Source organism: Plutella xylostella, chromosome 20, assembly GCF_932276165.1.
Source record: "Plutella xylostella chromosome 20, ilPluXylo3.1, whole genome shotgun sequence".
NCBI classification, from domain to species: domain Eukaryota; kingdom Metazoa; phylum Arthropoda; class Insecta; order Lepidoptera; family Plutellidae; genus Plutella; species Plutella xylostella.
Window position 1 is genome coordinate 4,412,512 of NC_064000.1, and position 26,619 is coordinate 4,439,130.

The following is a 26,619-nucleotide window of genomic DNA, read 5'->3' on the forward strand; positions in this document are numbered from 1 at the left end:
CCTTCTGAATGGGCGCTGATTTTCAGCCGTATAAGCTGTCTGCCGCATTCTAATTTGATGTCAATGTTAGTACAGTCTAAGGGTGCTTACATAGAGAATCAGGTTACCGTTACATACCTGCTGCATGGGTTATGGTTATGGGTTCCCTGTATCTACCTGTACCGGTAACCTGATTATGCGAAAGCGCTCATGGCGTTTAAAAATCCGGGAAATGCTTCGTGAGTGAGCGCTTTCGCATAATCAGGTTACCGGTACAGGTAGATACAGGGAACCCGATTCTCTATGTAAGCACACTAAAAGTAAAAATTATTTTGCCATATGTGGCGAAAGATGGTGCAGTCACTTTTTTATAAAAAGAGATCTTGAAAATATTTTATGATTTTGGTCAGTAACAGACTTTTGTATTGTGTTTTTTTTTTTGTTTTTATTATGTACAATTAACCAACAAACCCCCTCATCTCTCCCCAGGCGAGCGCGTCCGCCGCATAGTCGGCTTCCCCGGCGTGCCGTCGGGCGTGTGGGCCTGCGGGTTCCGCGACGTGGCCGCGTGGTGCCTCGAGTCCACGCAGCGGACCCACGCTCTGTGGCCCCACCACGCCGGGCCCGCGCCGCTGCAGTACACGCCCAATGTGAGTAAATAAATATGTGGAGGCATCTCACACACGGCCATCCGACCCCAAGCTAGGCAGAACCTGTGTTATGGGTGTCGGACAGCTGATATATCTACACAAATACATAGATAGATGCATACTAAATATAAATATCAACACCCAAGACCCGAGTACAAATATTTGTCTTTAAACAAATATCTGCCCCAGCTGGGAATCGAACCCGGGACCTTCGGCATAGCAGTCAGGGCCACTAACCACTACGCCATTCGACCGTCTAAATGTGAGTAGCAACACGGTGACTATAGCGTGGTGCCTCGAGTGCACGCCGGGCCCGCGCCGCTGCAGTACACGCCCAATGTGAGTAGCAACACGAGTCGGGACCCCTGTGAAATTTTGTACTCACTGTGCCGTTGGACTCCTTATTTTACCGCCATACACGTCACACAGACCGACCACCGACCAGCGTGACATATAAACAAATAGACATTAGTTCCCGTGAATTCTACCTAAATCAAGCTCCTTGTGTAAACTTGTATCTGGTCCGAATGCCCGAACGGGTTTTGACGAAATACGAAATTTCGGAAAGCTGTGACACAATCGGTACATTAATTGCAAAATAGCTGTTAGTAGCAGTATTAGTAGTAGTTAGTAGCTGTAGTTTAGCTGTGGTAAGCGTAACAGCTCTACGAAACTTCGTAAAGAGTCCAGTAGTCCCCGCCTCTAACTATCCCTGGCTAATATTAACCATAAATAACAACGTAATTCCAGGCGTCCCACTACACAAGCGCCCTCTACTGCGGCACCACCGACGAGGGCTCATTTGTAATATCTGGCGGGTCGGACCAGCGCGCGCGCTGCTGGCGGCTGCGGCGGCCGGCGGACAGCCGCGTGCTGCTGGATGCCAGGGACCGGGCGCCCGCGGATACTAAGTACCGGTGAGTGGGGACTAGCCTTAGGCGAACTGTTTGAACAAGACAGTAAATAGGTGGACGCGGCGATAAGTTACCGCCGCCGGGTGTTTAAATGGGATTCTCTGCGTGGCGTGACATGAGACGTTTAAGGCTCTATATGACGTCTCTTATTCGATTCCATGTGCATTTAGACACTGGGGTATGTACATCCTTTTGCGTTGCGACCCCGTCGCCTATTAGTCCTATTACTCAAGAGTTCGCGCCTGGCACAGTTAAGTTACTTTTGTATGCGTGGCGTATGAGGCTCTATGAGAGGTATCTTATGGAATTCCACGTATTTAGACACCCTGGGTTGGGTACGTTCGTTCGCGCATAGTGCAATTTAGCAAAGCGATCTACAGAAAGATAGCATAGTTAAACAACCGCATCTAGCCTCGTATGCGGGAGTGAGCGAGATCGCCTATTCATTTAGTTAAATGTACCGAGAAAGAGCGAGTGATGTATATGAGGTGGCCGTTTCTTAAATGCATCTCGGATATACTGCGGCACCACCGACGAGGGTTCGTTCGTGATCTCTGGCGGGTCGGACCAGCGCGCGCGCTGCTGGCGGCTGCGGCGCGCTGCTGACAGCTGCGTGCTGCTCCACGCAAAAGACCGAGCAGCCGGGGACACCAAGTACCGATAGATTAACACTCCTTGGGAGACGCGCATCCCCAGCAGTACAAGATTATGATGAAAAATAAAACAAAATAATAAAACTACTTACACAAAGTATTTGAAAACATTATGACATATGAGTTTACATTTTCAACCAATATTTATCTCTTCTCTTACAGAACCCAAATAATCGACGGCACGACAGTAATACAGGAGATCTGCAAAAAGCCGTCTACCCCAGTCAACATACAGGAGGAGAACGTGTACAAGAGCGTCGAGAGTCGAACCTACTACCACACGGCGCCTATCACTGACTTCACCATGGCTCAAGCGTCTAAATGTTACCTGGTCAGTTCGTCGGCTGATGGCGTCATTAATGTGTGGAAGTGAACTCTATGCTATGTTAAGGTTACAACAGGATTCGTACCATCATCTATTGGTGTTATAGCGTTGCTTATCTCTTACATCACATTCAAATGCACTTGAGGCAGATTGCGAAATATTTTTTTAAAATTCTGCCCTTGCTGATGGTGGATTGGCGAATAGAAGAGGCTAGTTTTTTTAAACCTATTCCTGAAACAGCTTTTTTAAAATGTAGATATTCATTATGTTTTGTTAGATTAGAGAAAAGAATTTGAATTATGATTTCCTATTTAATTGTAGGTAGAATGATTTTATATGAATTAAACCAACTTAGTTTATGTTTTAAGTTTTATTTCCCTTTCTTGGGATCAGATGTACTATATTATTGTATGTAAATTTATGTAGCTAAGTAATTATTAAACTGTGATCAATTTTACTGTAAACGGCTATGTTATTATAATTATAATAAAGAGTTATTCCATATTAAAATTATATTTCGCATTTTATTTATTATGTAAACCAATACATGTTTAACTTTGCTACTTATAAACCTTTTGCATTTTAATACCCTGTCTGTGAGATAATTTATAAAAACAGTTTTTATTAAAATACATAAGATACAATTTATAGTGTGATGAATTACTTACTGATAAAATCTATTGTGCAATTATTTTAGCCAGATAAAAATAGATCCTTGATTTTCTATTGACACCTGCATTGAAGTAGGTAAACATAATTTATAGTCCACTTAAAACTGTACACACTACATACATTTAACCTGCTTAAAGCTATTGCAATTTCTCACTTACTCCTAACAATGTCAAAAATTTACATTAATTGTAAAATAATCCGGAAGACCAAATTAAGACTAACAACACAGACCACAACAAGAAAAGAGCTTTATAAAAGCTCCACTGATGTTTATGAACCATAAATGAGATGGGATTGGTCCATTTCTCAATTCAGAGCTATGCTGACAGACATAAACACTGACACACAAGACAAACTTATGACAACCCCCATTTAGTGTGGGCATGATACATTAAGTAACTATACTATTTGCTAGTAGTGTCTCCATCTTTTTTATCATCTTCTGGGATATCTTCTAGAAGTTTCTCCAGATCTATGCCTTCGAATTTTGAGCTCTGTGAGTTTGAGGCGTGAGCCAGGAATAGCTCCTTCAGAAATTGCAGCTCTTTTGTGAGTGTTTTCACTTTTTCTTCCAACATTTGGTTCTCTGCCTTCAATTTACTGACTCGGGTGAATGTTTCTTGTGTCCTCTGCTTTGACTTATATCTGCTCTTCTTGACTGCCTGTAACAAGTAAAAGAATATAAGTTGTTATGTTTACTAAACCGGTGTAAATACTAATAAAAATAATACACTACACTGGATATATAGCAACAACATAATAGCATTAACTGGTGAATGCATGAGGATGGCTACTACAATTCAAGTTCAAATTATACTCACCATCTCGACTTTCAATCAATACTGATTGCCTAATGAATAAAACAATACATTGACTCAAGACAACATTATGATGTGAACTAAAAACTGATTGCACAAGTATATGTAACAGAAGTTAACAGCATTAAGCTAAGGGCTTATCTGCGTCCGACCGTACGACACGGTCAGTATGACCAGTGAGTTTATAGTTAGATATTTACCTCATTATTTCGGTCGCGTTTTTTCCTGTAGTCGTCGTCTTCATCGTCCGCGTCGCTCTGCATCTTCCCGCGCTTCGTCGGAGGCATCTCCGAGCTGTTGTCGTCGAATATCATCAAATTATTCAAGCTCTCCCCGGGAACTACCAGCCCACAAAGTTATAAACCCGCTTTCGCAAAAACTTTGAAACGAACAGGAACAAATATGATGCAATGAACAGTCGATTGTTATCATCCATTCACTTCGTATTGCGCGGCTCACTGTTGTAGGAATAGTTATGTAAAATGTAAGGGGGCTGGGGTATTGTTTTTGTTATTGTTCACTGCGTAATTTATCTCGGTTTTCCTGATTAACTGTACGAAAAAAACAATGTTGCCAAATTATCAACATTTGCATGCGCCATGAAATGAAATGTCAAAACAAGAATGACGTCATGAAATGTCAAAAATTGGTGTTTTGAAAAATTATAAACCGGTTTTTATCGATGGACTGTTTTCAACATTCTGCGACAAAGTGTAATAGGTACTTGAAGAAATCAAGTTTTACTGGCATGATGGATGTGGGTGTGCCATCCAAAGGATAATCAAAGGATGGTATGGATGGGTTGGAGATGGGATGACACAACACCGGGTGCAATGAATCTCAGCTACGTTGTTGGCTCAGAATAATAACGACACATGCCATACAAAAACTGAAAACGTCAACGTCAAATTGACGACTGTCTGTCACTGTCTTCAACTCTTCATGTGTTTATCATTTTATTTTGTTGTGTTTATAGTAAAAACTTTATTAGAACCGATATTTTAACATAAAACACAATGGAAGAAAAGAAGGAAGAACCGCCGCCACCACCTCTTAAGCGTTACAGACGCGAGGAGAAGTCGTCCGAATCGGAGGAAGACCTCGAAAACTACGTCCCGTACGTTCCACTCATAGAACGGAAGAAGCAGCAGCTGATTAAGCTCGGGCGGCTGACGCAGCTGGCGACGGAGGCGTCCGCCGAGGCCAAGAGCTCCAGCGACAACGACCCGGACGACGACGCGTCACAGGAGGAGTGGGGCCGCAAGTATAATGTGTCGCTGTTGGAGCAGCACGGCGAGTTGAAGCGGCTGGCGGAGGCGCGCGCGCTGTCCGCGGCCGAGCGCCAGGCGCGCGAGGAGCAGCACATCCTCGAGAGCGTCGCGCAGAACAAAGCCCTCATGGGGGTAGCTGAGTTAGCCAAAGGTATCCAGTATGAAGATCCTATTAAGACTTCCTGGAGAGCCCCGCGGTGCATCCTCGCGCTGCCCCCCGAGAGACACGACCAAGTGAGAGATAAACTCAAGATACTAGTCGAGGGTGAAGATGTACCACCTCCCTTGAAGACCTTTGAGCACATGAAGCTACCAAAAGGCATCATTAGAGGACTAGAAGCTAAGGGCATAAAGAAACCTACTCCTATTCAAGTGCAAGGCATACCTACAGTACTGAGTGGAAGGGATATGATTGGTATTGCATTCACTGGGTCCGGAAAGACTCTTGTATTCACATTGCCATTGCTGTGCTTCTGTCTGCATCAAGAGATCAAGCTGCCTTTCATTAACAATGAGGGACCTTATGGTTTAATCATATGTCCATCAAGAGAATTGGCAAAGCAGACTTATGAAATTATTCAACATTTTGTTAAGCATCTTAAGATGTGCGGGATGCCTGAGATCAGGAGTTGTCTGGCTATAGGCGGGGTACCGGTGTCAGAGTGCATGGAGACAGTGCAGCGCGGGGTGCACATCATGGTGGCCACCCCCGGCAGGCTCATGGACATGCTCGACAAGAAAATGGTCCGCCTCAGCGTGTGCAGATACCTCTGCATGGATGAGGCTGACCGAATGATAGACATGGGCTTTGAAGAAGATGTGAGGACAATATTCTCTTACTTCACGGGGCAACGGCAAACTCTACTGTTCAGTGCTACTATGCCAAAGAAGATTCAGGTGTTTGCCCGATCAGCTTTAGTCAAACCAGTCACAGTGAATGTGGGACGAGCTGGAGCGGCTTCTCTTAATGTGAGACAAGAGTTGGAGCCTGTCAAAGCTGAAGCCAGGACTGTCCATCTACTCCAATGTCTACAAAAGACTCCTCCACCTGTCCTGGTGTTTGCTGAGAGGAAGCAGGATGTTGATGCTGTCCATGAATACTTGCTCCTCAAGGGAGTAGAAGCAGTAGCTATACACGGTGGTAAAGACCAAGAGGAGAGATCACGGGCTGTAGATGCCTTCAGAAAGGGAGAGAAAGATGTGCTTGTAGCCACAGATGTTGCCAGCAAAGGTCTGGACTTTCCAAACATTCAGCATGTGATCAACTACGACATGCCAGAGGATATAGAAAATTATGTGCACAGGATCGGAAGGACAGGGCGAGCTGGTGGCGAGGGCGTGGCGACCACGCTGCTGGGCCGCGCCGCCGACGACAGTGTGCTCAGAGACCTAGCTCACTTGCTGAGAGAGGCCAAACAGAAGGTGCCGGAGTTCCTCCTAGACATGATTGGAGAGCCAGACGTGCCGGTGGCCGACGGGCAGGGCTGCTCGTACTGTGGTGGTCTCGGACACAGGATCACTGAATGTCCTAAGCTCGAGGCTGTGCAAAACAAGCAAGCATCGAATATTGGAAGAAAAGATTATTTGGCGAATACTGCTGCTGACTATTAAGATTATTGTTGATATGAAATAAACATGTAATTTAAGATAGGTATAAGTTTGATACTGAATAAAAATATTTCGTACATAATCTGTTAGTTGTAATTGGCATAAAATTATGTTAGAATTGAAAGTAACTTCCTAGTAAGAGTAAATGAAAGCTTGAGATGGCGCTGTATAACTCGAAATAAAACAACATTAATTTATCATCAGACCAAAATTTAATCTTTCATCACAATTAACTAACAATATCCGTAGTATCCGTACATTTTATAATTTACACAATGAAGGAAGCATCGTATGCTTTTGATGATAGAGGACCTAATCCTGCTATGAAATAGTCAGATGAAAAATTTAAAACAAAGAGCCATATTTATTTTCAGCCTCTATCTAAAATACTTGAAACTTAACATAAACAATTAGGTAGTTACCTACAGTAATTAGGTTTGAGACTATGTTCTTACAACACTTCAGTTCATAATTATTAATGTAATATTTGAGTACCTAGTATAATCAATTTAACTCGAACTATAATAATAACAATACAATAAAATAACTTCAAGCAAGATGTTCCAGACGGCGAATTACGAATATTGTCGACTCTAGTGGATAGTAAATCGAGGCAGTACTCTCGAATTTGTATGCGTTTTATCAGTTCCTAACATTACCCGACAGGGGCGCTGATCAAGATGTGCTATTGAATTACCCAACGACTCATCCATCGACTAGAGTCTACAATATTCGTGATTGGCACACTGGTACCGTCGTATGTGCTACGGACTGTTACCTCATTTAAGGTTCCCTGCCAGGTATCTAATTACAGTGAAACCTGGATAAGTGGGAAACCTCCATATCTGGGTCTCCTGCTGAGGTCTCAGCACTTTAGCACTTGATTACCTCTGTTAGTGAGACTTTGAGACCTCTTTGAATGGGATTCTTATGATATAATATTTGAATGGTAATGTTAATTAGGTAACAGGTATCTAGGTAATTTCATGGGTATTTCCGATTTGACCTTGCATACAGGTATTGCAGACATTACAGGGTATTTCTAATGTATTTCATAGATGATAGGATTGATAGGACCTAAAACATATCCAAACCGGCAGTGTAGGAGGTTAATAATTATGTACAGAACAAGATTTTAAATTATTCAAATATTATTTATAGGTAATTATGATGTTATATAATTTATATATATTTCTTCAGTAGGTAAGTGAAATTATTCCCGATGTGCTCTAGACAAGATATACTTAATATATTGGTAAGCTTTAAATCTATTGTTGCGCTATCATTGGAACTGTAGTTTCGTTAAGGGATACACTCGCACTTGACTTGCATACTATTCGTTTCCGTTATATTGTCTTTTGTGTGTTTATAGTACTTACATAGGTCATTAATTTATCCCTAATGAAAATAGATCATTGTAAATTTATAACACTAGAGTCAAAGAACACTTTTCCTAAACATAGCAGCATTACTTATCTATACTTAATGTATGCTGAGATGAAAGAATAGAGTTAAAAACTGTTTTAATTTTGTAATTCTAGCTACTGCAAGTTATGCCTCTGACTTGGAGCCAAAAGGGGCGTGGCTTGGTTTGATATTTGATAGTTTGCCATAAGATTGTATTGGAAATTGGAATACGGTCTCATTATTGGTCACTCTTGCGTCTTGCTCTGTGTTCATTGGCCATACACGATGCGGACATAATAGTCAACATTGATTATTTTCAATATTAGAAAAATCGACCAGCATTTAAAGGTTGAGTTTACCAAGTATGTTTTGGCACTACATTATTAAGGTTTTAGCTACAATTGATCCTTTTTGTGCTACCGAATCACATGTTTCTTTTAAATATTAAACGTTAAATTCTATATATCCATAAATACATTATGTAATATTCATAAATAGATACAATTGTTTTTAAATATTTAGATAAACTAACTACCTACGACAAACACTTAACAGGAACAACATAATTTAGATGGTTCACATACAGTTAAAATTGTAATACTCACTTCTATAAGTAGTCAAACAAAACACAATTAATTTAAACATAATGCTGTAAACTATTTTTTATAAATTCATAATACTTATCTGGTGGCACGGCAGTGCCCCCACCAAGTCGAGCAAAAAATATGTATTCACAGTGCCTACAACGATGACAGTCAAACTATCTATATTATAATGATTATTATTTATATTATTCGATTCCAAAATAACGTATTATGTCTCCGTACGACTAAGCTCGTGAATTGTACCTACATTTTTCGAAAAATGCTATAATTTTAACTTTAAGTTATGTATGGTTAAAGTATCTTTGTTGACTAAAGGATAATAATATCATAACTTGACCGAAAATAGTTTAATAAAATAAGAGCAGTCAACTAGTAAAATTATTTTAATATTGACATAAATACTTTTCCCTCATGCAAGTACACCACTGATGGGGTTACCGCGCCTAATCTTTAGTACTGTTTTAGTACGATTTTGTTTATTGCATTATAGACGTTTTAATAGCCTGGTTTCTTAAAAGGGGGGATTTTAAGAAACCCGGTTATCGAATATCACATTTATAGCATTTACTTCTTACACTTTAGTCTTATTACATATCGAAGACTTTCTACAAATCGAAGAGTTTTTTAATGCTTATCGATACTTCAAAATCATTTATTACTGTTTAAAATGGATTCTAATCTAAAATGTAGTGACCTATTTGAAAACTTGCTATATTCTATCTATTCGCATGTATTTATTTAATTAATATATCTACATTCGATAGACGCCCGTCCCACTAGTCTAGTGAGGAGATGACATCATTGAGCAAGTCGTAAATCTATGATAGTCTTTGTTGGTTTACTTCGTATGTTTTTAATTAAAATTGCGATAACGTATCTTAATCGACGATTAATCTTAAATTTAAACAAGCGTTAGTGTAAGTCGTATTCAGAATTTAATAATTATTCGTAATGACGTAATATTTTGAACAGCTTCTGGTTGGATAGGGTCTTAAGTTATTTATTTATAAAGTTAAAAAGTTAACATCAAAATTACTTATATTATTCGCTACGTTTCTCTCTTGTATTTTATTGTAGGTATTTTCGATTGAATATAATCTATCTAAAGATGATTGACAAGCATTAATATTGTTAACTTTAATTAGGTATTTACTGGCAACTTTAATACATTATTAGAGTACATTATAACGCCTCAAAGTATAAACAAATCTGCGTCCATACGTTACATACTTTCATTTTAAATTTTCCTTCTGCGTAACTCGACCCCAGATACTAGAATAGCTCTACAATCTATTACGTTCATCGAATTAAATAGATGAGCTAACTGTAAGATCACATTGCTTTTAAATTGATTAAATTTTCGATTTCACACTACACTCTCTTCATAATTATCTAATACGCGTCAACTAAATTCGATACTAAATGCATTTTTATACGAGTAACTTCAATCTTAGTTCCGAAATCTACCACTTGATGACACCACTCACACCTCTGTATAGATACTAGATGGCGCATCATTATTCCGTGTAGCTTGTCTTCGATTCAAATTCTAGTATTGACAAGCCCTTACTTAGTTCCACTACTCACAGCTCAGACATATTAGTTCCATAATTATTCAAGATGCGATAGCCTCGAATTGTTTCCAAAAACTGCCACTAGATGGGGCCACTATATGCGCCACTTTACTAAAGTGCACAATACTGCCACTAGATGGAGCCGCTGACGGCACCGCTAGTCGAAGTTCACAAAACTGTCACTAGACGGCGCCACACTCGCGTCTAGCATCAGTGCGCCTGCGACGCTTGTGGAAGTGTCTTCCGACACTGACACAGCCACTTGACGATGCGTGCGTTCCGCTCCACGACGCTAGGGGGCTCTGTATTGCGGTAGATGGGCTTCTGCGTCGCACCTTGTACCTGTAAGTTCAGAGAGTATTCATTAAATTTTTGTTTAAGTATCCGATAAAAATTTACAACTCGGCGCTCGTTCAAAGGTCGCATATAATTTCGTTTAATTCGTTCCCAGACTTAATTTGTTTAATTAACTGTAGGTAACGAAGCCTCCTCGAGTGACGTTTCAACTGTACCGTCCTGTAAAACTGTACTGCATACCCTGATTACTCCGCAACTCACAGCTAAATCCTTTAATCACGGTGACAAACCCCAGTCCAACACTGTTTGTTATCTGCACTATAAGAAGTACAGTGCGCTGCAATGAAACCTGACTCCATCTCAGTAGCAATGTCACTCTATAAAAGTTGTCAGATTTCTATGCAGGCAACTGTACACATCCACAACTAACCGTATAATCAGGCAACAGCGCCGAGTCCCTCGAGCTTGCATCGGAGAAGTACACCGGGCTGTCATTGGGCGCGCGAGCCAGCAGGGCGTCCCACACTCGCGCCTCCAGCCCGAGCCGGCTGAAGAAGGCTTGCAGGCGGGTCGAGGAGGAGGAGAGGCTGTCGGGGGAGTCGTCGGCTTCGCACGGGGCGGATGCCGGGCTGCGGCCTTCCGTGCGCCGGTATCTGAGGGGAGAGGGGACGTTAGATAGATAGATAGATAGAATATTCTTTATTTGCACACACACATGAAATAAACTTACAAAACTTAAATACTAACACGTATGTACAAAAATGGCGGCCTTATCGCTTAAAGCGATTTTTTCAAGACAACCTTAGGGTGGAAGGATATTTATGATCAAAGAGGGGTCAAGTGTACTAAAGACGTTAGGTGGTTGGAGGGAGTAGAAATTGAAAGGATAAGAAAACAAGCCTTTGTTGAGGTAATTATTAATTACAATAAACTTGTGAGTGAGTTTGTGAGATTGTGTGCTATGGCTCTTATATTACAAAAAATCATCTGTGTTTTGACCAATGCATAAACACACTTTGCAAATCTCTTTGTAGGTGCGAGATTAGTGTATAGAATGCGACGCCATAGATTCAGCCGCCCCGACGTACATCGAATACTCCTTTATAATTCGTCCATATTCATATACCGTAACTGATTCTACTGTAACTGATTAGTAATTATAAATAAATATCGCATCTCGTTACCTATCGGAGATGTCGGACTTGGAGCGCAGGATCGGCCGCGGGCGGCGCTGCTTATACCGCAGACATCTTTGCCTCTTGAACGTGCCCAGCGGTGACGTCACTTCCTCCGGCGGACAGATCTAGGAACAAGAGGTTTACACATTTAACGCGCGTAACTTTCAGACCAAAATAGTGATCTTTAGAGCAGTCTGTTTCGCATTTTAACACGGACGCGGGATTGCCCGGCAGTATTTCATACAAGAGTGTGTTTAGTGTTTATTTAAGAGTTTGTAGTGGCGAAATCCGCCCCATAATAATTATACTGCATTCATTCTTACTTGGCACAACAGGTAAACAATCTATACATCGCTTATAATTCAAGCGACAGCAACGCCATCTAGTTCAATCCATCTACATTCTACAGCGTCGTGTTCTTGCGACACTAACTCCATCTACATTCTATAATGTGAGTTACCTGTGCGGTGTTGACGTACTCCTGAGTGTCGTCGACGCGGCGCCGCGGCTCCGCGTATTGAGGTTGTTTAGACACCAGCTCCGTCGTGCCCTCGTGGTATCTGACGGGAAAATAAATTACTTTAAGTTTAAGTGTGTACTTTTAAAGCTGATATTACTGAGCTGAAAGTCAACGGATATGTAGAAAGGGTACACTCGAGAGAGCCACGTACAGGAACTTCGTCCCCTCTCAGAATAGAATAGAATAGGGGAATAAATTACTGTTAAACGTTTCGTACACTAGCAGATACCATAAGACGTGTGAGATGTTTTAATATGCGAACAGATTCTGTAAAGTAAAATATACACAGTAAAAAGTCACGTGACCAACAAAGTTTCTATGGAAAACGTTTTTTTTTCGCGAATTTTCAAATTCTGATTTCAGTTTCTGGCTTAGATATACCATGCTGCACATGTAGGTTTCGGCTTAGTATACCAATTTTGCAACACCCTGTATATTGTATGCGCTGTGTATGTTATTTTATAGTAACTATCTTACTGCATCAGTATAATGAGTGACTGACCAGCAATATCAAAAGCGCCGCTACTATCACGTCGGGGTCACCAATTTGACACAACGACGTTTTGGCAAGATTTCTTGGTATAATTGAAAGTGTCTTCCCAGCGCAGAAATTAAGTTAAGTAATGGAGAGAAATACTAAAAGCTAATTACAGATGGTACCTTAGACAGAGTGTGCCTGATTCCCCAGTTCTAATTGGTGGGTTCAGTCGCCATTTTTTCTCCCCAATAATGTAATTGGTCAGAACCTGAAAGGCACACTCGATTGTGCTGCCAAAGTTTCGCTTGGTTTTCTTCCCCTTTCTTAGTGTACCTACATGTACGTATAGTGCCACAAACTTATCTGTTCCGGTGACAGCGAACTAAATTGATCCATATCTCATTACTTACTAATGAATCGTATATTTTAAAACATTAGATGGGTTTATTAACACCGCAAGAGCGAAATAACAATACGAGCAAACTTAAAATCTTATAGAATTAAGAAATATTAGAGATTTATTTGAGCTGTCACCGGAACAGATAAGTTTGTGGCACTATAATGTGGTTGACGTGACACTTGACGGGTGTGCGGTGACAGTCTAATAGGTACCTAGTAGATGTAAGATGAAGCCGAGGACAGAGTATTATGGCGCTTTTTTGAAGAGCTTTGAATCGAGCAGGACGCGGTTACAGGCTCAATACCAAGCAGACCTAAAGTTTCTTCCCCGTAATAATGTAAACTTTACTAGTTTATACAGTACCTCTTATAGTCCCGGGCCCAGTCGCGTCGGTCGCGGCCGACACTTGACGGACGTACGGTGACAGACCTAGTGTTTGCATGAGCAAGCCGAAGACATAGGACGTACGGTGACAGACCTAGTGTTTGCATGAGCAAGCCGAAGACATAGGAGGTGCGTCTTGCGAGAATCCTATTGTGGGGTTTTTAGGAGAGCTCTATGTCGAGTAGAAGGCTGTTACGAGCTTTCTTCCCCGTAATAATGACCAGTATCGTCATTATTACTAGTTTATACTTTACCTCTTATAGTCCCGGTCTCGGTCGCGTCTATCCGCTCGCGGCTGACACTTGACGGGCGCGCGGTGGCAGTCGTACTCGGTACCTAGTGGTTGGGTGAGGACGCCGAGGATACAGTATTGTGGTGCTTTTCTGGATAGCTCTATGTCGAGCACGATGCAGTTACGGGCTCGTAGCAGAAAACTACGAAGTTTCATTTTCCTCTCATACGTGGCGCCTCTAGCGGAACCAAAATGTATTTTTTTTGTTGGCATAAATTGCAAAACCTGTAGGTACTTAATCGTACTAAAAAGTGTGATCTGCGCATTGGTACCTCTTATAATCCCGGTCCCTGTCGCGTCTATCCGCTCGCGGCTGACACTTAACGGGCGCGCGGTGGCAGTCGTATTCGTCATAGTAGGCTGGAGGTTCGTCTTGGAACTGGGGCGGGGGGGCGCTTGCCTGTAACATAAATAAATTGTTACTTACATGTTATGATAAGGCTGTTGCATGTAACATATTGTTTTGGAAACCTTTATCAGTTCAGAGCCTAGCACCGAGGACCTATATTTACCTAGAATGTAGAAGTTAATTTATTCTACTTATATTATATTTTTTTGGACCTGAAACCTGGCTTTTTACGCCTTCCACAAGACCTATGCCTAACACGTGATTGATGAATCATCTAGATTTTCATTTATGACCCATATTTTCATCGGTCCTAAGCAGCGCATATATTATCTACGAAACCAGATCCAAATTGCAAGATCTGATGGCCGGCAACGCTGCTTATAATCTGTGCGATATTGCTGTCTTTAGCAATTCACAGATAGCTTAGGTTTGCAGTGCATACCTGGCGCAAGACGCGTCTTGCGTCCCGTGCTAGATATGCAGAGCTAAGTATGTATATGATTCTACATTAATGTCCATACCTGGAAATGTATGCCGACCCTGGTCTCATGAGGCGGTGGAGGCGGCGGCGGCGGCGGCGAGGGCGCTCCATCTTGGAACTGAGGCGGCGCAGACACGTAGCAGCCGGGGTAGTAGCTGTTATATCTGACAGGGAAGATGTGTAAATTAGTTCATTACAAATTACAAGTGTATATTGGCGTATATGTCACAGTCATCTGGTTAAATGTGCTATTTGATTGAATCACTAGTTCGCTGATTAAATAACGGCATTCAATTGAATGATTGAATACCGTCATTATAATCCCAGAAGGGAAAGTCAGAGCTGACTCGCAAGTGAGCTGTTTTCTGTACATTTGCACTCACGCTCACGTGATAGGTCGAGAGGCCGTATAGTCGTTTTGAAATGAGTACAATGCACTTACAGAAGACATCTATAATACGTACTGGTTTCCCCGCAATGTTTTCCATCACCGTAAAAGTTACGATTTATAAGTAAGTTTATACGGATGTTTATAACCCTTTTGCTGAAAACCAATTTTCATAAAATTTGGCCTGTGGTAAGATGACACCCATAACTAACACATAGACTACATCTTATCCCGGAATTCCCACGGGAAGTAGAGTAATACCTGTATTCCGGCTGCGAGGTGGGCGAGGGCGGCGCGCCCTGCGTGTAGTGTCCACTAGAACCGCCCGAGTCGCGGGCGAATGACGAGCCGCACCGACTGATGGACAATAACAAACGTATAATTATATTATGTATAGCACGTTAGTTGACGGTGCTTGTCCAGCAAGCTTTGGTTGTCCCTAGAGAAAATACCAAGCGCAATTAAATTCACTAAACGCACTCTAACATATAATACTAGTACGTTTGGTCAGCGTAGTGTACGCTTGCGCAATACGATACGTTTCGTTAGCGTAGTGTACGCTTGCGCTTGCGCTGTGCGTATTTATAATAGGGTGAAAAAGAAAGATGGTAGTAACTCAAGGATTGTAAAAGTTACTTAAAAGTTTGGTATATATTTATAAAAATTCATACATCTTTTATAAAATGAAGTTTCAGGGCGATTTTAAAATATTTTTACGAGGAATACCTAGAATACGATTTAGGGCTTTGTCATTATTTAGCATGAGTGTTGTTACCTATTGTACTGATAGGTCTCTTCGCCGGGCGACGGGTGCTCGGAGAAAGCATCGCACGACGACATCAACGACGAGTGATTTGATCTGAAATGAAAGTAAGTATAATGTTATATTGAAAGTGCACGAACAACCCTGAATCGGTCATAAATCGATATAGAATACGGATTTGCCACTGTTCTTTTATTGTTGGGTTTGAGAGGGTTTTGATATACTACATGAGCTGATTGAAGATTATAAATCCGTCAATTCCTACCTACAGTCTAACTATAAAGTCATGACAATAAAGAGTGCGATTTTGCTAAAACTTTTTATCATTATCAGTTATTTACTTACATTTACATACATTTTAAAAACAAAATACCGTTTTGGTATGACTTTTTAACGAATTTGTCCTTTAATAAATTTAATACTTTGTAGCGAGACAGCCCATACGTAGTACTCGAGGCAACCTCCCTAAACGTTTCCACTAATGTCAGTGTCATCATAGTAAGTAATTTCATGTAACTACAATAGAGGACGCTAGTGGTACTTGAAATCAAGAAAAAGTTATTTATCTTAACGCTGATTGGCTGCGCCTAATCACGTGAGTTTGTCTTTTGCCTTCTGCATTTTAACCGGTATCGCGAACATGTATAAATTTTCTGTGCGAACTTTATTTTGATAATTAACATTAAAACAAGTGTTTGTGAACATTTTTCATATCATTCTGTGCTTAATAACTGTTTTATCGTTGTGTAACGAGAATAAACACTTAAGAATAATCGGGAATTATCATTTTAACCCGAACCACGACTAAATATGGCGCCCCAACGTAGTGAAAAATTATAAATTTTTCCGGCATAAGTGTTAATTTCATGTGTTACATACGTAAACTTTGTTATTTCCGGCTTATCTTATAGAATACTGAAGTGCTGGCTTTGTGGACTTTACGAAAATCTTAGATTTTACGTCAGTGCACCCGCCGTCGACGCTTTTATATTATAACCTATCAAGATGCCGCGCACCAGAAGAAGCCCTCAGCCGCCGAACGAAGAACTCACAGAAGCTACGTTTTCCTCGGACGAGGTAACGGCCATGATGGCCGCTATGCAAAAATCGCAAACCGAAGCGTTCGAGCGATTAATCGACAGAGTTATGGACCGCCAATTCCCGCCTTCTTCATCGACGCCTACGCCGCACAACTTTTCCGCAGCCATGAGCGCTGGCGCGGGAACGTTCGCCGGTTGTACTGCACGATTTGACGGTGAGGGACCAGTGGAGGTATTCGTCGATCAAATAACAGCATACAAAGAGTGTACCAATGTCTCTGATGAAAACAGCATAAGAGGCATGTCCTTACTTCTGACCGGATCAGCAGCTACTTGGTGGCGAAGTATCAAGTCCGAAGTTAAATCATGGGATGATACCCTCACCTTACTTCGGTCAGCCTACGGAGAACACAAGCCACCTTATAGAATTTATCGACAGTTATTCAGTTCTGATCAAGGAGAACACGAACGGACTGATCTGTTTGTCGCCAAGGCGCGTTCGCTGCTTGCTCTTCTGCCAGAGAATGAACTGACTGAAAAGGTACAACTCGATATGATATATGGACTACTACACAGACGAATCCGAAAACGAATAAAAAGAGACGCTGTCTGTTCGTTCCGAGATCTCCTGACTGCAGCCCGAGAAGTAGAAGATGCAGCTCGCGAAGAAGACCAGCTCACGCGCCCGTCGCCGCCCGCGCCCGCCGCCCGGCGCGCTCACGAGGCTCCGCGTCGCTACGAGGCTCTTCATCCCGCCGCTGATCCGTCTGTTGGCGAGGCTCGCTGGCCTAGTGCACGGCCGCGCCCCCCCGCGCAGCCGCCGGCACCGGCGCAGCCGCTCGCGCCATTCCCGGGCCCTGTCCGCGCCGCCGCCCCGCTCTCCGGCTTCGCGCGCCATGCTCCCGCCGGCGACGCGCCGAGTGGAGGCTCCGCTGGACGCGCCCCTACAGGTAACGTCGCCGCCGCGCCGGCCTTGGCCGCTGGCGCAGGCGCGACGTCTTTACGTGTTACGAGTGACAAAGGTAAACTATTTTGTGTTTATTGCAAAAGCAGAGACCATATGAGAGACCAATGTAGTAAACTTCAACAGAAAAGTGCATTATTCTATTCTGTCAATACTTGCAGTGATAGTAAAGGCTGTGTTATCAGTGAAAGTGAGTCTTGCGATGAAAGCCCAATAGGTTCGAGTGTCTATGATGGTTATTTGTCCGATTCTGCTAACTATAACTGTAGTAACTATAATAACTGTGATAGAAATATGTCTAATCTTTTTGTTAAGGGGGAGACGTCATCCACTTTCGGAAATCAAGAAAAAAAAAAAACATTTTCGAACTTAAATAATAATGTCGACGAAAATTGTGTTAAGGGGACGACGTCGCCTACTTCTAGTAATAGAGAAGTATATAATTCATTTTCAAACGATACTGATAGTGTTAAAGAAAATTTTGTTAGGAGGCCCTTATTAAATATTGAAGTGCTAGGTATGAAGGGTACTGCTTTAGTAGATTCTGCAGCTAAAGGCTGTATTGCGGGACACTCACTACATACTCTCCTTCGGTCAAAAGGACATCCGCTGCGTCGTGTGTCGCGTAGTGTTAAACTCGCTGATGGTGAAACCAAGGTTATGGACTTGCTCACTACTGACTTAGAGGTCACACTCGTAAATAGGAAATTTTCAGTGGAATTCCTTATTTTTCCCGACGCCTCCGACAACGAGTCCTTACTGGGAATAGATTTTCTTAAAAAAGCAAATCTCGTGTTCGACTTCGGTAGTTCTATGTGGTATTTTTCTGACGATAAATGTAGAAAATTTCAACTGTCATTTGAACCTGTCACTCGTCGGCCTACCTACGCTTCATTGGATCTTCTGAGAGAAGATGAAGGTTGTGGTCTTAGTGATGATAAGCGTTCATTACTTTCACAGCTGTTAACAACCTACGAGGATGTGTTTGCTGAAAATGGTGCACCAACGGATTTCGCAGAGCACGCAATCAACACAGGCGACCATGCACCCATAGCTGTCCCACCGTACCGTCTTACTCCTGCTCGTCGTCAAACCATGCAAGAGGAGATTGACAAGATGTTAGCTGGAGATATAATAGAGGACTGTGAGTCAGCATGGGCAGCACCAGCGCTACTAGTACCAAAACGGAACGGCGGTTTACGTTTTTGCGTCGATTTTCGAAAATTAAACGCAGTCACGGAATCGGATACGTACCCGATGCCCCTTATTGACGAACTTTTGCAATCTACAAAGCGTAATTGCGTCATGAGTACGCTAGATATGCGCTCCGGTTATTGGCAAGTGTCAGTCAAGGAGGCTGATCGTGACAAAACAGCTTTCGTTTCACCGTTCGGTACCTTCAGATTTAAACGCATGCCATTTGGCTTAAAAAATGCGCCGGCTACATTCATGCGTCTCATCGATAGATTTCGCTCTGGATCAACTCTCAAGGATGCTACGGTACTGGCTTACTTGGACGATTTGCTGGTAATTTCGGAGACTTTTGAGCAACACGTAGAAGACCTCCGTGCCATTTTTGAACGTCTGAGACTTTTCAATCTTCGAGCCAATCGCGAAAAATGTGTTTTTGCTAGAGAAGAGATAAAATACCTTGGTCATGTCATCACACAAGACGGTATTTCCCCAGACATGGACAAAGTTCAAGCCATCGTCGACATTAAGCCGCCTACCTCGTTGAAACATCTTCGCTCCTTTTTGCAAACATGTTCTTGGTTTCGCAAATTTATTCAAGGTTTCTCGCAAGTAGCAGAACCACTCACCAGACTCACGAAGAAAAATCAACCGTGGACCTGGGGACCAGAACAAACTCAAGCGTTTGATAATCTCAAAACGTACTTGATCTCCTCGCCCATTCTTATACAGGCAGATTATTCAAAGCCCTTTGTATTAAGAACAGACGCTAGCAACTACGCCCTAGGAGCTGTCTTGTTGCAAGGAGAAAACAAAAATGAAGAAAGACCTATCGAATATGCTAGTCGTCTCCTTACACCCGCTGAAAAGAACTACACAACTACAGAGCGAGAAGCTCTAGCCGTAATCTGGGCTGTGGAACGTTTTCGTGGCTATATTGACGGTCATCCGGTAGTTGTCATTAGTGATCACCAACCGTTAAAGTGGTTGCTAACACTTAAGTCGCCGTCAGGACGCCTAGTGCGTTGGGCTCTCAAACTTCAAGCTTATGACCTTCAGTTTGAATATACCCCTGGCCGTGCGAATGTTGTTGCAGACACTCTCAGTCGCCCAAACTGTACGGATGACACTAAAGACTCTTGCGGTGTTTGCTCGGTTATTGTAGATCTTCCTTCAAGGAATGTCGCAGATCTTCGCCAACGACAGTTAGACGACCCGGAAGTAAAAAAGATTATTACCGAATTAGAAGAGGGAGATGAAATCAATATTCGTCGTTGGTCTGAACGTGGTTACGTTTTAGAGCGTGGTATTCTGTACCGTTACCACCCTGACGCCGATTGCGAAGAACCTCAATTAGTAGCACCAACTAATATGAGAACGGAGATCTTACGTGAGTGCCACGATTCTCCTCTCGCCGGCCATCCAGGTGTGGATCGAACTTGCCAAAGGATAGCTCAAAAGTATTACTTTCCTGGGATACGCCGCACAGTAATTGACTACGTGAAATCGTGTCCTTCGTGCCAGCGGTATAAATATTCCAATGACAAACCTCAAGGTTTGCTGCAGACTCCGGTCTTAAACCAAAGAAATGAAGTCCTAGCCATAGATTTATTTGGCCCACTACCGGAGGGTAGTCAAGGCGAAAAGTGGATCTTATTGATTGAAGATACTGCCACTTGGTGGACGGAGATCTTCCCATTAATAGATGCTACAGCCGAAAATTGTGCAAAAGTACTTGTAGAACAATATTTTCTGCGGTATGGTTTGCCTCGCCGCGTGATTTCGGATAATGGAGTTCAGTTCGTATCGAACGTCATGCAACAATGTTTGTCAATATTAAAAGTTGATCAGAACTTAATACCATTATATCACCCAGAAGCAAACCCGGCAGAACGCAAAAATCGAGACTTAAAGGTCCTTTTGTCTCAACTTGTAGGGAACGATCACTCATCTTGGCCAAGCTATCTTGCCACCATCAGATTTGCTCTTAATTCATCTGTTTGTGCAACTACAGGCGTTACTCCAGCATTCCTAACATTTGCTAGAGAGTTACGTTCACCATTAGATGTTATTAATGATCCGAAGTCGATTCTAGACAAAGAGAACTTTAGTCCTCAAATCACTCCATATCTAAAAAAGTTTATCGAATCTTTGACCACGATACGTGACAAAGTTGAAGGTGAACAAGATAAAAGGAAGGAGTACGCCGATCAATCGCGCCGAACTCCTGAAGAATTTCGAGTAGGAGATAAAGTACTTTTAAAGTCCCATGTACTTAGTAATGCGGCTAAAGGTGTAAGCTCAAAGTTTGTCCCTAAAAGAGATGGACCGTACATCATTTCAAAGAAAATGAGTCCTACCACCTATCTGGTATCTTACGTTGATGATCCAACTCACAATTTAGGAAAATACCACATAAAACAGCTGACTCGCTTTCATAACCGAGATAATACACCTCAAGCACCTATTATCCCTAAAAGGAATCGCGGTCGTCCTCCAAAAGCTCGTACACAACCCAGGGAAGAACCTGTTTCAGTTTCAAATAATCCAAACCTTGTAATTCAGGATTTAACTATGCCAGTCCATAATCGAGGTCGTCATCATGAACTGGAGGGGGAGTGTGTAGCGAGACAGCCCATACGTAGTACTCGAGGCAACCTCCCTAAACGTTTCCACTAATGTCAGTGTCATCATAGTAAGTAATTTCATGTAACTACAATAGAGGACGCTAGTGGTACTTGAAATCAAGAAAAAGTTATTTATCTTAACGCTGATTGGCTGCGCCTAATCACGTGAGTTTGTCTTTTGCCTTCTGCATTTTAACCGGTATCGCGAACATGTATAAATTTTCTGTGCGAACTTTATTTTGATAATTAACATTAAAACAAGTGTTTGTGAACATTTTTCATATCATTCTGTGCTTAATAACTGTTTTATCGTTGTGTAACGAGAATAAACACTTAAGAATAATCGGGAATTATCATTTTAACCCGAACCACGACTAAAACTTCGATTAAATACGGTCTGTAACAATTACTTAGAATTCACTTCCGTTTTCAGGACTTTATAGTTTTACTGTATGGTGTTTATGTACCGACCTGGTTCCCTTAGAGGTGAGTACCGGCGACCTCTGACTTTTTATTTATCGTATGACAGATATTAATGTTTTCCCCACTGGTTTACATACATTTTAAATTCAATGAGTCGTTGAGTCGTTGCAGGTAGTCTACTAAGGCCCGTTTTCGTGATACTCGGCTAGATCATAACCAGGGAGTAGTTAGTTGTTGACTTTTGACACATCTGTCAAGAATTTAATATGGAGATGACGTATAATTGATTAACTAATCCCTTGTTATTATCTAACCGGGTATGCGAGATCGGGCCTAAACTAAACTAAATAGAAGACCAGTAAGGAGCTGGTGGTCTACCGACCTGGTTCCCTTGGAGTGCCTGCGTCCTCCGACTTTTTTTAGCGTTCACGGCTGGTCACATGTGATCACTGCTGTGGCACGGGTCCCCTTCCAAGGAAGGCAGGCTTTTAGGCCTAGTCCACCACGCTGGCCTAGTGCGGGTTGGAGGACTCCTATGTTTGTGTTTTTACCGTATGGCAGATATTAATGTTTTCACCACTGTCAGTGGTTTTCCCACATTATTCTATACTATAAATATGAATCGTCGAGTCGTTGCCAGTAAGCAGCTGAAGGTCTACCGACCTGGTTCCCTTGGAGGAGTAGGAGGCGGTGCGCTGGTACGGCGAGTGGCCTCCGACTTTTTATTTATCGTATGGCAGATATTAATGTTTTCACACATTTTAAATTATATACTAGAATTTTATTCATATCAAAGAGTTGCTGAGACGTTGCAGGAAGTCCACTAAACTAAACTAAATAGAAGGACAGTAAGGAGCTGACAGAACCTACCAACCTCCTATGGCCCCTCCGACATCTAGGTTATATGGGCCGAATCACGGAAGAGAGCACCGCTGTCATGCCAAGCCGGTATAACAGAAAGCAGCTGAAGGTCTACCGACCTGGTTCCCTTGGAGGATAAACAGAAGGACAGTAAGGAGCTGATGTTCCACTGACCTGGTTCCCTTGGAGGAGCAGGAGGCGGTGCGCTGGTGCGAGGAGTGCCGGCGCCGCCGTGGAGACCGCGATGCAGGCTCCGGCCCAGGGTGGCCACTGCGGGTAGATAGGGTAGTGTTAGTTTGTAACACACACACACTCACGCCTTGTACTAATGTACTCCCTTGCGGTGTAGGCAGAGGTGCATTGCTGCACCCACTTTTCGCCAGAGTGTTATGTTAGTCCCAATGTAATAGGGGGCGGGCCTATTGCCATTTTACGGGCACATCCAAGACCCGAGAACAAATATCTGTGTTTAAACAAATATCTGCCCCAGCCGGGAATCGAACCCGGGACCAGCAACGGCTCTGAAGTCAGGGTCACTAACCCATACGCCATTCGGTCGTCTTGCTTTGCGTCAAGCTTGTTACAATGGGTCAATATAGGGTAAAAATGCTGTAATATGCTGAAAGGGGATGACTTAGGGGGATATTTTTTTCAATTACATATTTACTAAAGTTGTTCAATATTAATTTGTCTGCCCTACATTTCCATCGTAATAAAAATACATGCTCTACTCTCCGAGACAGTTTGTGTGAACAGATACTTAATTTGTACACAGTTCAGATAAACATAAAGAGTGGCCTAGCGCCTAGGCAACAAAACAACAAAAACAGCTAGGTAACAAAACCACCCGTTTCTCTTGACCTAAATGCGATATACTTTCTTTCATTAATTGATCTCCCGCCCATCTTCATCTATTATTCGAACGGTCGAATGGCGTAGTGGTTAGTGGCCTTGACTGCTATGCCGAAGGTCCCGGGTTCGATTCCCGGCTGGGGCAGATATTTGTTTAAAGACAGATATTTGTACTCGGGTCTTGGGTGTTGATATTTATATTTAGTATCTATCTATGTATGTATTTGTGTAGATATATCAGCTGTCCGACACCCATAACACAGGTTCTGCCAAGCTTGGGGTCGGATGGCCGTGTGTGAGATGTCCCCACATATTTATTTATTTTTCGCCTATACATGAATACCACAGTACTCACTGTTCCGGGTAGACGTGTGCCTGTGTGTGCAGGTCCGGTAGAGACTTGTGGCTGTTGATGTTGCCGCCGCCGTCATCGCGCGCCGGCTGGCAGTGCGAGTTGGACCTGGGCAGAAGATAAACATTATTATTGTTAATTAATTAAATTAAATGGTTTGTGTGTTTTAAGCAGACTACGAGCGTGGCCGTAGACGCTGATTGTTGCGTTCGCATGTATGCAAAAGCGACCACAAAACCAATTGTAGGTTTTCCTTAACCGATCCCAGCAGTGAAAATAGACTCCAATTTGTATGACGCGGAGCTAGTGCATCGCGTATAATTTTAGGTGACCACTCTCCCACGCTATACAAAGCGTTTACTCGCCACTACTCGAAAGGAGTTCTAGGAGGAGTGTTTGTTGTCTGTGTGTCGTCTGCGCGTTTAAATAACGGATTTACGTAATACATTATTATCTTATGCTATGGCTCTAAATGATAACAAGGCTACGTAGTATATCACTCACCCCGGATCGTAGAATAATGTAGCTAGTAGTACAGTAAAACACCAGCTAGTAGTATAGTAAACAAATGTAGCTAGTAGTACAGTAACACACCGGATGTAGCGCGGCGCGGAGTGCGCGTACTGCGCGGGCGGGCTGATGGCGCCGACGTGCTCCGCCGACAGCTCGCCCGCCGCGCTGTCCGGGGACGCCTGCAGCTCGCCCCGGCTCGTACACTAATGTAGCTAGTAGTACAGTAACACACCGGATGTAGCGCGGCGCGGAGTGCGCGTACTGCGCGGGCGGGCTGATGGCGCCGACGTGCTCCGCCGACAGCTCGCCCGCCGCGCTGTCCGGGGACGCCTGCAGCTCGCCCCGGCTCGTACACTAATGTAGCTAGTAGTACAGTAACACACCGGATGTAGCGCGGCGCGGAGTGCGCGTACTGCGCGGGCGGGCTGATGGCGCCGACGTGCTCCGCCGACAGCTCGCCCGCCGCGCTGTCCGGGGACGCCTGCAGCTCGCCCCGGCTCGTACACTAATGTAGCTAGTAGTACAGTAACACACCGGATGTAGCGCGGCGCGGAGTGCGCGTACTGCGCGGGCGGGCTGATGGCGCCGACGTGCTCCGCCGACAGCTCGCCCGCCGCGCTGTCCGGGGACGCCTGCAGCTCGCCCCGGCTCGTACACTAATGTAGCTAGTAGTACAGTAACACACCGGATGTAGCGCGGCGCGGAGTGCGCGTACTGCGCGGGCGGGCTGATGGCGCCGACGTGCTCCGCCGACAGCTCGCCCGCCGCGCTGTCCGGGGACGCCTGCAGCTCGCCCCGGCTCGTACACTAATGTAGCTAGTAGTACAGTAACACACCGGATGTAGCGCGGCGCGGAGTGCGCGTACTGCGCGGGCGGGCTGATGGCGCCGACGTGCTCCGCCGACAGCTCGCCCGCCGCGCTGTCCGGGGACGACTGCGGGCTCGCTGCAATAAAACATACAAATAGAAAGTTCATTCAATATATTTTAAACTGGCTCGCGACCTATCACGTGAGTACAAAAATGTACAGCGAAAAAGGGGTGACTTGCTTACGAAATGTGTAACGTAAGTATGTGTTTCATAAGACGTATTTTTTTGTCTTTACCGATCGTTATAAGTAGTAGACAAACGCGTAGTCCGCGTACTTGCTGTGGCGGCCAGACTAGATAGGGAATGGAATGCTGTATTATCGAGTGACAATTGTGGACGCGGTTTTGGCCGCGTGATTGGCCGCTAGTACGCTACTGCTGCAATAGGTAGACTATGTGGTACGTGGTACGAAGTTCAAGAACTTTCATTCATTCGTTCATTCATTCACTCAGTAGTCCGACTTGCTCTGGTGACTCTCATTCGTTCATTCGTTCGTTCGTTCAGTGAGTGTGTACGTACGCAGCAGCGTGTGGTGCACGGGGTCGATGCTGGCCCGTCTCCGACTTGCTCTGGTGACTCTCATTCGTTCATTCGTTCGTTCGTTCAGTGAGTGTGTACGTACGCAGCAGCGTGTGGTGCACGGGGTCGATGCTGGCCCGTCTCCGACTTGCTCTGGTGACTCCCATTCGTTCATTCGTTCGTTCGTTCAGTGAGTGTGTACGTACGCAGCAGCGTGTGGTGCACGGGGTCGATGCTGGGCGCGCGGCGTCTCCCTGTCTCCGACTTGCTCTGGCAGCACAGCGACGACGGCGGGGCGGCGCGCCGCGGGAACGGCTTGTGGGCTGGAAATAGCAAATAAACATGGGTATTTTATTTATTTATTTATTTATAAACGCTTTATTGTATACAAACAAACAATA

General features: G+C 43.5%; 4 protein-coding genes across 4 annotated transcripts in view; 2 read left to right on the forward strand and 2 right to left on the reverse strand.

The window, feature by feature from the left end:
* The window catches only part of LOC105395854 (phosphoinositide 3-kinase regulatory subunit 4), a 38,553-nt gene extending 35,869 nt beyond the window's left edge, over positions 1–2,684 (forward strand). The window contains exons 26-28 of the mRNA XM_048628336.1: positions 469–629; positions 1,380–1,546; positions 2,359–2,684. Coding sequence (XP_048484293.1) covers positions 469–629; positions 1,380–1,546; positions 2,359–2,569 — 539 coding nt within the window. The 3' untranslated portion in view covers positions 2,570–2,684. The remainder of the gene's footprint in view (positions 1–468; positions 630–1,379; positions 1,547–2,358) is intronic.
* A 535-nt stretch (positions 2,685–3,219) lies between these two features.
* Positions 3,220–4,615, reverse strand: LOC105383563 (CCAAT/enhancer-binding protein gamma). The gene is made up of 2 exons (XM_011553631.3): positions 4,212–4,615; positions 3,220–3,855 (listed from the first exon to the last, which is right to left on the reverse strand). Exons 1-2 carry the CDS (start codon positions 4,323–4,325, stop codon positions 3,598–3,600), a joined length of 372 nt encoding a protein of 123 aa, XP_011551933.1. The 5' UTR covers positions 4,326–4,615; the 3' UTR covers positions 3,220–3,597.
* A 302-nt stretch (positions 4,616–4,917) lies between these two features.
* On the forward strand, positions 4,918–6,972 carry LOC105383562 (ATP-dependent RNA helicase abstrakt). The gene has a single exon (XM_011553630.3). The coding sequence runs from the start codon at positions 5,028–5,030 to the stop codon at positions 6,891–6,893; it is 1,866 nt and encodes a 621-aa protein (XP_011551932.2). The 5' UTR covers positions 4,918–5,027; the 3' UTR covers positions 6,894–6,972.
* A 1,521-nt stretch (positions 6,973–8,493) lies between these two features.
* The window catches only part of LOC105383584 (serine/arginine repetitive matrix protein 1), a 59,302-nt gene continuing 41,176 nt past the window's right edge, over positions 8,494–26,619 (reverse strand). Inside the window, exons 8-19 of the mRNA XM_048628337.1 lie at positions 26,425–26,541; positions 25,666–25,774; positions 24,320–24,424; positions 23,287–23,382; positions 16,019–16,102; positions 15,505–15,600; positions 14,896–15,019; positions 14,298–14,425; positions 12,412–12,511; positions 11,958–12,076; positions 11,204–11,426; positions 8,494–10,818 (exon numbers count right to left, since the gene is read on the reverse strand). Of these exons, the coding sequence (XP_048484294.1) occupies positions 10,687–10,818; positions 11,204–11,426; positions 11,958–12,076; positions 12,412–12,511; positions 14,298–14,425; positions 14,896–15,019; positions 15,505–15,600; positions 16,019–16,102; positions 23,287–23,382; positions 24,320–24,424; positions 25,666–25,774; positions 26,425–26,541 (1,433 nt within the window). The 3' untranslated portion in view covers positions 8,494–10,686. The remainder of the gene's footprint in view (positions 10,819–11,203; positions 11,427–11,957; positions 12,077–12,411; positions 12,512–14,297; positions 14,426–14,895; positions 15,020–15,504; positions 15,601–16,018; positions 16,103–23,286; positions 23,383–24,319; positions 24,425–25,665; positions 25,775–26,424; positions 26,542–26,619) is intronic.